The 14,448-nt window shown below is 43.4% G+C and overlaps 1 protein-coding gene across 14 annotated transcripts in view; it reads right to left on the reverse strand.

The window, feature by feature from the left end:
* plecb (plectin b) overlaps window positions 1–14,448 on the reverse strand; it is a 128,079-nt gene that overhangs the window by 50,463 nt on the left and 63,168 nt on the right. For 3 of the 14 annotated variants that reach the window (XM_051407569.1, XM_051407574.1, XM_051407568.1), the window contains exons 1-2: window positions 12,811–13,145; window positions 9,124–12,666 (exon numbers count right to left, since the gene is read on the reverse strand). The exons of 7 other annotated variants lie outside the window; for them this stretch is intronic. In XM_051407569.1, the coding sequence (XP_051263529.1) occupies window positions 9,124–12,637 (3,514 nt within the window). In that variant the 5' untranslated portion in view covers window positions 12,638–12,666; window positions 12,811–13,145. Of the gene's footprint in view, window positions 1–4,077; window positions 4,183–9,123; window positions 12,667–12,810; window positions 13,146–14,448 lie in introns of those variants that run through there. 4 more of the 14 variants (XM_051407571.1, XM_051407576.1, XM_051407570.1 and 1 more) reach the window with 2 other exon arrangements.

Raw genomic sequence — 14,448 nt, forward strand, 5'->3', positions numbered from 1 at the left:
GTGAAACTGGATGTTATACTTTACTAGCATTTAAAAATATGACTTGACACATTCTAGCCTCGAGAGCTTATTTTCGCTAAGAGAGCTACCCGTTCAACCTGTTATGCCTGAGAAATGTTTTTACCGACTTCTTATGAAAAGTACTTCAACATTCCATTAGTAGCCTGGGAAAAAATCTAAAACATCCATTGCACGATATGAATGTGAAATCAGAGATGATGTTTAACACCTGAACTCCAAGTGTGAGTTTGACTCTAAGAAAACTGGCTTTTGTATCTCCCCCTGGCGGTCCGAGAAAGGGAAAACAAACACAGATGAGAGGTCGAGGTTCAGCGAGAGAATGTCGAGCGATGCACCTTTGTGTTTGACAGAGAGTATTTACGGTCTGACTCAGCCACGCCCCCTTCCTCGGGACCTTTCGGCTGACCTCATTCCAACATGGTCTGAGGGGCATGTTAATATCCATGTTCCCACCTCTGCACGCAACTGCACAGTGTAGTTCTGCTGTAATAAGTGATAGCTCAATCCGAGGAACTAGAGTACGTGGACAGAGTACAGAGCTGTCATCATGCAGAATAGATGCCAGTGAAAAGGGGGACAGCTAAGACCAGAAAGCCCCGTGACAGGCCTGGACCGAGAGGCGCAGGATCAGCAGGGACAGCAGCTGTGTTTAACTCTCAGAATCTCAGAAACATTATCATATAGAACATTATAATGTCAGGGTTGAGTAAGCAGCAGTAAATTTGCTAATGTCAGTGAGTCATCACAGATATACATGGTACATGGATATATATGGTAAATCGGGGCAATTCAATTTTGACATTTTAAGAAAAATGGTATGTGTGAAAAATGAAATGGTCCAATGTGTCTTTGACTGTAAAAGTTGCCTTTAGTATCATTTCAGCTGATTCCAAAAGCATCTCTAGTGGTATCTTCCTATCCTCCGTCAGTAGGGTTGGGTATCGGAACCGGTTCTTGACTGGTCAGTCGGAAATATTGATACGCTCCTGAACATTTCTGTATTTACATAAGCGATTACATAAACAGCTAACAGGGCAAAAATTTAAACGTGTGGGGTCACTTTAATAGATTTAATGAAATGCAGCTCAATGCAATAACTCCTTTAACAATTTAAGTTGTGGTAGAGATACTTAATTATTATTCAGCAAAATAAAATTAATAATAAAATAACTGTCAAATCTTTTCACATCTTTTCATGTCATGTCGAGAAGTATCTGTATTAATAATCAGTATCAGTATCAAAATCTGTATCAATACAATAATACTCATCTCTATCATTCAGTACTGATCATATTATTGCCTTTCCCATTAACACATAGACTGCCAAATGTCTATTTACTCATCACAGGTTTATTCTTTTTTTTTTTACTACCACATCCCAACACAAGATAGTTACTCATTAACTATATCATCTCCCAGTTTCCTTATAGTCCCTCACATCTGTCAGCTTCCTTTCAATTACAGCTATCTTAGATTAGATAAAACTACAGCAACACTTTCTCTTGGTGCCGCTCTTGTGCTTTGAGAGACTCTACTCAGGCACAGCTGAGCTGAAATAAATGTGAACCTCAACATTCTAACATGCTCACAATGACAATGCTAACGTGCTGATGCGTAGCAGGTATGATGTTAAGCACATTCAGCATCTTAGTTTAACGTGTTAGCATGTTAACATTTGCTAAGGCTTGGCATGGCTAAAAGAGTACATTGTTAATAATACATCAAACTGCTGACGTGCAGACACAGGATGAAACGGATTATTGTTTATCTGCAGTATTACAGAGCCCAGTCTGGTGGGAATTTTGTGCATGCAAATTTTATGTTTTCCCCAGGCTAAATCCAAGATAAAGTCATCAAAGCGTTGCTATTGAACAGACCCACGGGTTCACGTCTATTGTAAGGCTGTCTGTTGGTTCAAAGGCTGCAGCCGGTTTGGGGACTGGCAGCGCCTCCAACCTGGCAGGTGGACTAACACAGTGCTAAGAGAAAGCCATTGATCTTACTGAGGAGACACTAAAACACACATATATGCCTGCACACCCACACCCACACCCACACCCAGACACACAGACACACAGGCCTTTGATCCATAACCAAACTTGACCAGACAGGTTTGGGAGGGACCTGGTAGGGCACTGTTACAACAGCACCGTTCTGCATTACAAAAAAAGAAAGTCAGCTAGCTTCAGCTTGGTGGAGCCTGAAGTAGTTTGTATCTCTGCACTGAGACATGTCAGTCTCTTGGCCACTGCAACATGAGCCAAATAAAAGGCCTCCCACGCTGTCTGAGCGTAATGAGGGCTAATCCTTGTGCAGCTGCACGAAAGAACAGTAACACTGGCACGGAAAGGCCTGGTGGCACCTTCGCCCGGTCACAGTGGACAGCGGCTGACAGGTTTCAAGGTTACACATGAACGTGACTAATGCACAGGGTAAACAGACACACGTGAAGCTTTTTTTGTGAGCTCCTGGGGTTAGTAATATGACCTGTATACATCAAAGTATGAAGAATAAGATTCTCAGGCATTAACACAATAAAGCAAAGTGATAAATACAGTGTTAGCACCATAATCAGCATTGTTACTCATTACTTTTTTACCCTGTACATTACCATTGTTTCAACATCCTGCCACATGCAGCTCTCTTACCTTGCCTCTTATGTTTTAAGTGCCAGAATACAATCAGTGTGAATAAATGGCCCAAAACCACCAGGGCGGGGAGAGTGGGTCCCGGGGGGCTAGCAGGCATTTGTTGGGACAGATAGAGATAATGTAGAGGGGATGAGGGGGACGGGGGAGGCTCTGGTGACAGGTGGGCCTTCACTAAGAGGGAGGGGAGAGCGGAGTGGGACGGTGTGGGTGTGGCAGGGACATTTTTATAAAAAGAACACTTCAAGCAGGAATTCCTGCTGCTTCCCCCACCCTGAAGCTATTACTGAAAGGCTTCTTCTTTTCCTGGTCCTTCTGTCTGTCCTGATTGTTCAGCTGTTCACACCGGCCAACGTGTTCTACATATGTGGTTTCTTTTCTAACGCACAATACTAAAACCCTTATCAGTACTTTTTTTTAATCAAAGTTTGGCTGGTAAACCGTGTACAATCTGCTATGTCTGGCTAACTGCTGCACTATGAAAAAAAATACTATTGCATTTATGTTCGTTAACTGACTCACCCCTGTGACTCATTCCATCTTATTGCAACAACTACTTCATGTTATCATGCGGGATGGGCTTGCTATCTGCGTTCTTGGCTTATTTCTAGGGAACAGTGAAGCAATAAAAGGCATTAATATCCTTTAGTGAGTCCAGCTTGTTTTTCTTTGTCTTTTCAGTCTGATCTGAAGTGAGAGGACACTGATTATTACAACACCCCAGTATTACATTAAAAATTACATAATACACAACTACACAGGTGGCTCAGTGATAAAAAGGTAATACAATTTAAAAAGCCCTCTTTTTTTCGTCACAACAACAACAACAACAACAACAACAAACGCACTTCGGCAGATGCATTGGGATTGTACAGCACGATAGCGGGTGGTCCTGGTTTAACGGCGATCTAAATAGCACAGACAGACACACACCCAGCTGTCTCTCACACACACAAACTAAAACATTCGGAATAAAATACACTCTTTATAAGTCACCCCTGCTTGTTGACGTCCATCAGATGTCAGACTGACAGGAAGAACACCTCCTAAAGGCAGTGAGAGGGAGGGGGGGGTGAAATTTTTCCTCCTCACCCCCTGCCCTCACCCACTTCTATCTACATGCCATCAAATAAAGGAAAATATAGAAGGCAGCCAACCTCGATCATAATTCAAGTCAGTCACATTGTGGACGGGTTTAAATATGGAATACAATCTGTGTGGCGGTAGCTGGAGGTTGCTCTTTGTTAAATGTGAATGTGTGTTTGTGTGAGTATGTGCCCCGATCGGGAACACAACAAGACTTCACACGGTGCGTTTGCCAAAAACTCACCAACACTCAGCAGCCAGACAGACCAACGCAGTTAGACACAGACAGACACGCCACAGCAACCCCACTCTGTGGACCTACCAGGTATGATCTTCATCTAAGAGACGGTACAGAGAAGAAGAGGAGGACGAGGGCGAAGAGAAAGAGAGCTGGACAGAGGGGGAATGAAGAATACAGGAGAGGCTCCCGTTTGTTTGCTCTGAACTGGCTTGTTTCTCCCTTATGTTGAATTTTGACAGGCTGTGCCTGCTGCTTGGATCCGTCAGCCTACTCTCTCATGGCCAGGGGAGGAGGGACGACACACCAAGCCTGGGGAAGGGGGCAGGGGCGAGGGGTGAGGAGCGCTGAGAGGGGGTGGCTGGCCAGGGGGTGAGGGCTAGAGCTGAGGGCTATTAATATCCACCAGAGCCAGATGATCACACAGTGTCACAGTTAGAAACTGATGGAAGAGCTCTGGCGGGACACTTGGCTACACCCCCCCCACACACAAATACAAGCAGACCCCCTCTCCTCCTGATCTCTCTTCCTACTCGTCTCTTTGATGTTGATGGTGGCAGATTTATTTTGGGATATTAAGTTACAGCTCTCAGCCAGAAAACAGATATCATATGTGAGCCCCCTGGGGTAAAACCTTGATTAACATATGCTAAAGTCGTCGTTTGGACATAATATTGTCATCACATTCATAAGTAGACTCATCACTTTTATACCACTAGAAGGAATCATGCCATACAGTCCATGGTTTGCTCAACAATGAAGAACACAGTTCAATATGGGATGCGGTCATAGAAAACACAAATTTAAGAGTAAACTTGGTGCTGATTTTAACAATGTTTGGGGATCTAGCAATTTCGGCTTATTCTACTGCTCCTGTAATGATGTATCACTTATGATAAAAGTGCTTACTCAATGTCTGACATTTAAACTGTAACGAGATGGGTTTAAACTGAAAACGTTTCGTGTCGTTAAGTGAAAAAGCATTGGCAGTGACATAAAGTGGGCAGAAATAGCCACAAAGCCATTAAATATGAAAACTGAGAGCTAAGACTCATTGAATATTTACTAAATCTTGATTGCCTCTCACAGAGTCTAGTGACGGACAGATTGTAAGTGAGTTTGGCATGGCCAGAGCTCTCAACGTTTATCCCCTATTGCTTTTGGAATCACAGCAATGCACAACATTCTCTAAATATAGTAGGTTCTAATGTATGCATATGGCTTCGTCAATTGTAGTGTTGACAACTGGTTCCATTTCTCCGCAATGCTAAAAGCAATTCCACCCAGTGTCTGGAGAGCAGAGCAGGGGTTGTCTGCTCTCATGAACCATGCACACTATAGATGGATGTCCTGTGTGAAGTTAAGGCAGCTATACTGAGCAACCATGTAGGGGCTTTACGGAGGATTGCAGGGAATTCCTTCAATCTACATATAGTGTAGAGGCCTCATTTTGTAAACACTGCTCTCCTCTACTTAACAATTAATTGTGACCAAGCAGGTGGTGTCTCTCGTGAGAAAATACTGCGTGACGTTAGGGTCAAAACATAATGGTCAAACACACTTGGGTGTAATTTAAAATAAGGCTGTAAAACCCTACAGAGTACTGAACACGTGCAGGCTTTACAAAACTCCAACTCAGTCACAAAAGTAAAGTTGAATTAGTCAGCGCGTGTAATAAGGCCCAACATGTACACTGGGAAATGACTAATGTCATAACCATCTTGGCCAAACCCTCAATATATTCCACATGTTATCGATCTCGGTGGTTTGACATGCAGTGAGTTAACTTTTATATTGCTTTAACAGATTTCTGATTCTGCGTCACTGTCCACCCTGTAGTCATTATGTTGCAACAGACTGCTGTTAAATTTGATACATATACTTTGTGCTCGCCAACACAGTAGTTCCAAGTGGCAACTTAAACCCCTGTGTTGGAAGATCCGACAGAAGTGTATCATGGGAGAAGATTATGTTTTGGTTGCTCATTACACTGTGAAATAATTTGCACACACTTCACATTATTTGCTCCTTCCTGCCAACCAAACGTTTCGGTTTTAAACTTAGGTCACAATGGTATTCTTTACTGATTCTGCTTTATATTTAAATCATGATTTTATAGAAATAATGCGGCAGCTTTGGAGGGATACAGTCACCTTCTCAAGTTTCATTATGACTCTGTATTTTCAGTACTGGCACAAACATTAACATCTCTTCATTGTCTACATGTTTGCTTGGTGTGGTTGTGTCTCAATCTATGTAAGGTAGGCTGAAATGTTCTGACACTTATGATGAGTCCAATAAAATACAAGAAGTGTTTTCACAGGTGGAGTCAGCAGTAAAGGATAGGGCACGAGCTAAGGTCATTTACTTTGTTTTGAGCAAAACATTACTAGTGGCCAACAGCAGAAGCAGCTAATTCTACTTAAGCTGCCAACTCACAACACAGATTACTGATAGATAGCATGAGATTGAACATTCATTATGTCCCCCATTTCTTTTTCATTTTCTACTCAAAAAGGTCAGGCTCATAATTCAGAGAATGAGAATGGTCTGGGTGAGTCACTACATCAAAATGATGTGCCACCATAATGAAAGGCACAGAGCTGCAGCTCTTCATTTAGCCAATCACACAACTATGCATCGGGCATGATTTCAGAGATGAAAACATGGAGGACCTCAGTGACATGTCTGGAATGTGACTTAGTCTAATTGCCCCTGGTGCCATGTGTGGGCAGTCTTTTCAAGCATGTCCATTTCATACAAAAGTTCTCACTGCACAGCTTTTGTTTAAGCACATGTACGGCATCCTCCATTCAACAGAAATCAAAGTGCTACACGCAATGACAAAATGTTCCCTTGAAATCAAAACCAGCTTAAGGAGCCCTTGTTTTGAAAGTAATTCAAATTTTTTTGTGGCCCAAGTCTGTCATTCAAATACTTTCCTCCTGGTTTCCACATCACTGATGCAATGAAAGGGAAATATAAACTGTAGCAGGACAAAAGTAGACCTACCTAACTGCAACTATATCCCAGGGTATAACTAACTTAGCTAACATACCAGGAATACCACAGTATCACAGCACTAAAAAATTGTATCTCCGTAAAGTACTGCCCTATCTAACACTGCACATCATATCTGAAGTCTAAAATCAAGAGGAAACTGGTTTGGCAACAGTGCGCAATCTGACTAATGCCAGGCTTGATAACCAAAAAAGAAAACAACAAAGTTTATCTACTAGTGGGTGTGAAATATTACTTGGAGTTTTATCAAAACACATCTCACTAGTTGAAGCATGTGGTCTGTGTGACAGATGACAATGGTTGGTAATGGACAGCAGATGTCAGCAGTGGGTCACCAAACACTGTCGTCATCTGGTAGACTGGCACGGCTGTTTATGTCACACATCACACAGAACTCCACAATTAGAAGTTAAATAATTTTTTTTATAGAAGTTCACAATTCTATTTATCAATAGTAAGCAGTGTTCAAGTTTTTTTTTTTTAAATGTCGAAGTGAACTGCAAATAATTAAATTCTGCTTCTGATGAGCTGCATATGCTGTTTTTTTTTTGTATTTATGTCATAAATACAGCTTTATCAGACAGCAAAAGGGGCTTATTTTCCTGATGAGTACCACAGATTGAATAAAGGATCCAGGCAGATAATTGAATCCAGATCTGCTGTCACGTGTGGAACCAAACAAACACACCCATAGAGCTGTGAGCAAGCTATTCCTGCTTCCTGACTCTTTGTCCGTTGATCACACCCACAACAGACAACGCCCATGTGAAGTCCTTGCTATACACCCTCTTCAAGTTACCAAGATGTACAGATTAATAAAAAAATAACAAATTATTTAACTTTTGAAAGTTGTGAAATATTAGACATCATACAAAATCTGGAGTCACATGAACATGCCTCAGCATTATGACTTAAAAGGAACACTGCAAGTTTCACTTCAGCAGAATTAACCACACCATCAACTGGTACCTTTTTTCTGGACTTTCTGGTGCTGTTATTTTCCACATCCAGCAAAGGAGGCCAGCATATACTACTGTTATCACACTGTCTACATAACTCCGATATCCTACGCATACCATTACATTAAGGTATGCAAGGGGCATGCTTATCTCCTATACAAGACAGACTGAAAAGAGAACAGAGAAGGCAACCACAGAACATAAAACAGTGCCAAGAACACAGTCTTACTGGAGCAAGGAGGAGAAATGCTCCCAAAAGCACCACACCTCCCTCTCTTAGTCAGTCTGGCTTTAACTCACGCACACAACTATCTCTGCAGGGAACAGGCGAGGCTGAATCTCAGCAAACAGCCCCACCTTGTTGGGCTGGCTGCAGGTCTGCATAATCTCATTTTGAAATGGATCCAGAGATTACTGTTTTCACTGAAACATGTGCAAAGCTCGATTTATGACCAAAAAGAATTGGAATTCCCCCACCCCAAAAAAGTGTGATTTTTGATTTCACTTTGCTCAATAGACTGATAGTTGCCACTGCCTGCATGTTCTGCATGTAAACAGTGTAGTAAATTACAGGTAAGATTTACTTGGTAATGAATGCTGAAGTTTTATATATAGTCATAAACTTTCACCTGTGATTATGTGTGGATGAGGAATCCATGTCATAATGCCTGTGTGAAATCTGACAGTGTCTCAAATACACTGCAGGGTGTATTATGATAGTGTTACTGATACTTCAATCTATTTTGACACACACATAATTAAATCCCAGCCACATCTCACTGGACTCTTCTCACCAGCTTGCTGAAACGATTCCTAAAGAGAGACTGCCTCTAGTCCACATCACAAAGAAAAGGCTGGGCTCTGAAATGTGTAACTATAAGCCATAAACTGTAATCAAATCACCCCAAATAATACTTTGGAAGAGAAGTCAGAGACAGACAATTACAGTATGGGGATGTTCTTCAGAGTATGAAATACTGTAAGTACATGAGAGCAACAATAGAGCCGTCATCAAATACCCTACCTAAGACCTCCCACACTTCAAAGAAAGATGGAAACCTTGATGCAAGAGTAATTACATCCCATGCACAGAGAGAGAGAGAGTAGGACCAGGCAGGAAGTGGGTTAACTGGAACACATTCAAACAAACCTTCAATGAAGTTGGGCCAGGTCTTCTCCTCTGGCTCTTCCAGTGAGTGGTCCCAGTCTTCCTCAGGTGAGGCTCCTTCCACCCTGGCACCCGCAGCCCCTGACAAAAGTGCCCGCTCTATGGCAATTGCTTCCAGAACATCTAGGTCCAGTTCCTCTCCTTCCACCTCAGATTGCACAGGTGGAGGAGGTGACTGCTCCCCAGTCGCCTGAGGACTAAGAACCTTCTTCACCTCAACTATTTCTTCAACCACTACAATTTTCTTCCTCATGGCGGCCTCGTCTATGTCAGGGTTTACGGACTCACAGGTGTCTCCAAGGTGAGGCTGGTCAGGCTGGGCAGTTGCGGGTGTGGCAGTGGCAGAGGGTGTGTCCTCCTCCAAGTCCCTCTTCTTCTCTTCCTCCTGCTTTAAGGCCTCAGAAACAGAGAGCCTTTTCTCTGTGCTGCGCTCTGCTGCCTGACTGACTGAATGTTGTGCAACTTTGGGAGGCTCCTCTTGCTTGGCAAGGGGGCTGGCCTGTGTCAGAGCTACAGCTGCCTCTGCTGTTACCACTGGTGCTGCTGACGCTAATTCTCCGGCTGCGTGTGCTTCTCTCGCAGTGGAGGATGTTTTTGGTTTCGGAACCTCCCGCTTGATTTTTTCTGCAAAGAGCCGTGCAGGCTCCACCTCCCCTTTGTCTGCTGGGGCCTCTGAGAGCACAGCTGCTGCCTTCCCGGTTTCCTCACTGCACATTCTTTCAGGAGTCATCTTTGGAGAAACATTCACTTCTGTCAGTTCAGAGGCCTTGACAGGGCTGTCGTTAACTGAGGCCTTGGACAATGATGTAATGTTAGTGGATGGCAATGCTTCTGCTTCAGGCAAAAAGACAGGCTTTATGTTTATGGTGTCTGAAACCGGTGCTTGAGCCTGTTTTTTCCCTTTCCCTTTCTTCTTACCCTTTGAAGATTCCTCTGCAGCTTTCCCTGTGCTTAGTAGGGATTTAGTCTCAACTGAGGGTTTCTGAGATTCTGATAGTGGTGCATGGATTTTCTCTTCTTTAAGTTTGGGGCTTGCTTGTGTGAGCTCCACTTGAGTTATTTTCTGCACGGTCACTGTTTCTACTTTAGTGACAGTCATTTTCTCAGATTTCCCTGGCTCCATGTGGGGCAATTTAACATTTAACTTGTCCTTGGAGCATGATGGTCCCTGTGCTATTTCGCTGACACTGCTTCCCTCAACCTTCTCTTTTACTTGTGCATCATCTGGAAGCTCCACTAGGGGCACTGCTGGGATCTCATCTAATGGCTGTGATGCTACTTCAGAAATAGCCTGGTCCACAGCTTGTTTAGTGACTTCCTTTATTTTCCCTCCATCAATATCTGTTTCAGCCCTAGGTTTATTTTTTTCTACAGGTGATGCCCCCTCAGTCTTTATACTGGTACACACAGTGAATGAGGTAATTACTGGTGTCGGTTGCAGGGTATTTTCAGCCACCTCCTCAAGGGGCTTGTCTGTAGAGGATTTTTCCTTCTCCATCTTTGAGTCAGGTAATTCCTCAGCTTTGATACTCTTGGATATCTCACCTGGAGATTTCTTTTTTTTCCTTTTCGATTTAGAGCTTCCCTCAACCACATGTTTGGTTTCAGTTACCACCTCTGTGGTAGCAGCATTTTTACTGAGCTGAGGTGAAGAGGTATCTGATGTGGGGCCTTGTACTGAGACTTTAAGGGCCCCGTCTGGCACAATATTTTCATCTTCCTTTAAATGAGGAATCACCTTAACATCAGTGTTCTCCTGTTTTGTAATCATTTCTGTTACTGCAGCTTTCTCCTTGACAGGTTTTGTGTTTTCGGCACTGGCCACAGGTGCTGAGAGAGTCGTACTAATAGTAGTTTTAACTTCAAGTATTGAAGACTTAGCATCAATGGTCCCCTGAGTGACTTTAACTTTAGAGATCTCCTTTACTGCAGCAGTGGACAATACTGGCTCACTGGTGGTACTGGCAGGTGGGGGTTTGGTGGTCTCCTGAGTGACAGTTACTGTGGCAGTTTTCTTGGCCTTCTCATGATCTATTTTAGATTCAACTGACGTCTTCACTTCTGCAGGTTTAACTGATTCTTCATTAACCTTTGCTCTCTTAAGCTTGTCTTCCTTAATATCTTTATGGACAGGTTTTGTGACGACACGGGTGGCAGTGGCCATGTCAGTAAGGTGTTTGGAGGTTTCCTGAGCAGCAGACGTAATAACTGCCTGGGCCTTCACTTTATCAGTGGCTATTTCAGATGTAGCCTTGACCTCTTCAGATTTAACTGGATCCACAATCACCTTTTTTGTCTTCTCTATCTTGACATCTTTATGGACAGGTTTTGTGATGACGGGGGTGGCAGTGGCAGTGGCAATAAGGGTTTTGGAGGTTTCCTGAGCTGTAGCCATTGAAATAACTGCCTGGGTCTTCACTTTATCAGTTGCAGTTTCAGATTTAGCCTTAACCTCTGCAGATTTAACTGGATCCACAATTGCCTTTTTCTCCTCTTTGACCTCTGAATCAGGAAGTGTTGTGATAGCTGAATTGCTTGTTACCATTATACTAGACTTCATGGAAGTTGTTTCATCAGTGATCTTAAGCTTCTCCTTATTTGTTTTGGGAGTAGAGGGTTCAGCTGAAATCTTTGATGTTGCAGCACCTGTAGCCTCAGAGACAGCAGCTACGGTTAATGGTAGGGCTGTTTTGGAGGGCACTGATGTCAGAGTGGTCTGTGACACATTCTGTTTCAAAGCTGCTCTCTGAACCTGAACAGAAATTGGAGCTTTCTCCTTCTGGACTTCAGACACTCTTCTTTCCTGTGATGTTGCCACTGGCTTCTCACTGCTCCCATCACGCTGTGGAAGAGAGACTCTTTTTACCCTGCTCTCCTCCATCACCGCTGCTTCACTTCTGAAGCTGTTCCCCTTCCTGAACAGAGGCTGAGGCTGGTCCTCCACCTCCCATGATGCTTTTTGTCTGACTGGTTCTGCAGCCATAGGACGACCCCTAAACCTGGGGGTCCTGTCAGAGTAGCTCTCTCTTTCTCCGGAACCCATCATCTTATGACGGTAGCCATGACGTTCAGCCAGAGCCTCCTGGCTCTCTGCTTCACCTCTGCGTCCTGGTTTAGGAACATAAGATGTTGGACCTTCCACAGATTGGACCCGTGCAGCCCGATGGGCAATGGCCAGGGTGGCGGCTGGCTTCCTAACCCTCTGCAAGGAGGCAGGAACAATTTCGGGGGGCAGGTGGAGGTATTCACGCAAGTAAACAATGCCCTCATTGGTCAGGTACCAGTAGAAATGTCTCCAGGCAAAAGTCTCCTTCACACAGCCCCTAGACTTCAGAGACCCCATGGCACGGATTACTTGCAGGTTGGTCACACCTTCTATCTCAGGGTGCTTGATCTGTGGCCTCTTGTCCTTCTTGGCCACCATGACACCATCTCGAAACAGGACCTCATAGATTGCCCTCAGGTCCCGCAGGGGCATCAGCATTCCAGCAACCATTGTGCTTTATGTCAGTATAATCTCTAAAACTGAAAACAACAACATGAATAGAAGGTAATAAGACAGTCTCACGTCTTGCTGTGTTAAAGAATCCAGTGGTCAAACCGGCTGTCACATGCCTCTCTATTCAATTAGAAATCAAAGAAGAAATCCATGTAATCTTTTTTTCTTACTTTCTTTTTCTCTTCTTCTTGCTGCTCCTTTGGATATCGTGAAGAAAATGAATATTCCTCTGTGAAATCCGACTTAAACAAAGACAAAAGTGTGCTGTCCCAGCGTGGCTGGGAATGAACAGTCTCCGTTCTGCCGAGATGGCAATGACAGAATGGAAGAGAGGGAGTGTGTGTGAGTGTGAGAGAGAGAGAGAGAGAGTGAAGCACACTTCTCAGTCCGGCTCCTCCTACCTTCTCTATTTCTTCTTAGGAAAAAACTGGCATGGAAAAAAAGTCTCACTAAAGTAAACAGTACAGCAGGAAGTAGGAAGCAAAGAGCTCTCCAATAAACTGATTGAAATAAAGAAAGAGCAAAGTCAAATGAATGGAGCAACACACCTATGAAGTGTGTTTGAGCACATGTTCTGTAGCTCAGTGACTTTTACGGAGACATCCACCCACCCACGAAAGCACACGCCTCCCATAATGTACACACACACACAAGAACCTCTAAACACACACTACGACCGGCTGAAACACACCCTTTGGCGTGTCATGCACACCGCCAAATAAATGGGCTGTTCTAAACAGAGATTAGTTTAGAAGAAAGAGAGCTGGCCAGTTGGTATCTATCATGCCCTGGAGCAACTTGCTGGGCATCCATGTACAAGGTGTCTAGTTTTACACATTTTCCGATCAGGTATCACTGGGGAGCTTTTACTCCACACACAAGGTGTGCTTATCAGATCTCATGTCACAGTCTTTGAATGTGTAAAGTGTAGTGTAAAGTAAAGTCTGGTGACATTCAAATGGAATATACATAAATTGCCAAAATGCATTTTGGTATCCCTCAATTAGACTGGTAGTTTGATACAAACCATGCCAATTTAGTCACAGAAGTATTATTAAGTTCAATTCTATTTATATTTGTGTTTGTTTGGAGGGTCACCAAGTCAACAAGTAAAGGAAACTACATAGACTAATCAGAATTTCCCATTGTAGCTCATTAAAGTGATGCAACAGGCTGTAAAGGACCATAAAGTTGTGTTGCTGCTTCAGACAGCTAACATTAAGGGCTCCATGCCTGGATTTAGCTGGGAACCAAGAATCTGTCTTGCACAACTATATAAAGAACTGCACATTATAGCTAACCTTTTCAGCACTCCCAGGAACATGATATCAGATTTCTTTCCCTAGATCACTTCTCTCTTCTGTACATCTGTCTCCCACTCGTCTCTCTGTGTCAGTGAGAGTGTCCTCTCATGGCCAATGACCAGTGAAAACCAAAGTGGAAGGAAAGCTGATCATTGTTGGATAGAGCAGAGGAGCACATGTTCACTAATCCCATTGAAAAGAAAAGCGTATACTGAAGAGTGGAGTAAGCAGACGGTACTGTGCTGGAACACAGTGATCTAGTTGCGAAATTATAGTGGCGATGAAATGATGCATTCCCCTTGCTGTTTGAAACCACACACACTGTTACACATCCAAACACTGGTGGAATACTGTTTTCATTTTGTTTGCCATAGCAACAGTCAAATGAAGTGAGCCAGTTCTGAGTAAGCCATATATCCGCTTCAGGGTTGCAGTGGAGCAGCAGGCCATAAATCTGTTCTCCTGGACAGCTGGACTACACTGTCTTTTATCAGACCACTATGT

Source organism: Dicentrarchus labrax, unplaced genomic scaffold (assembly GCF_905237075.1).
Source record: "Dicentrarchus labrax unplaced genomic scaffold, dlabrax2021, whole genome shotgun sequence".
Classification (NCBI taxonomy): Eukaryota; Metazoa; Chordata; class Actinopteri; family Moronidae; genus Dicentrarchus; species Dicentrarchus labrax.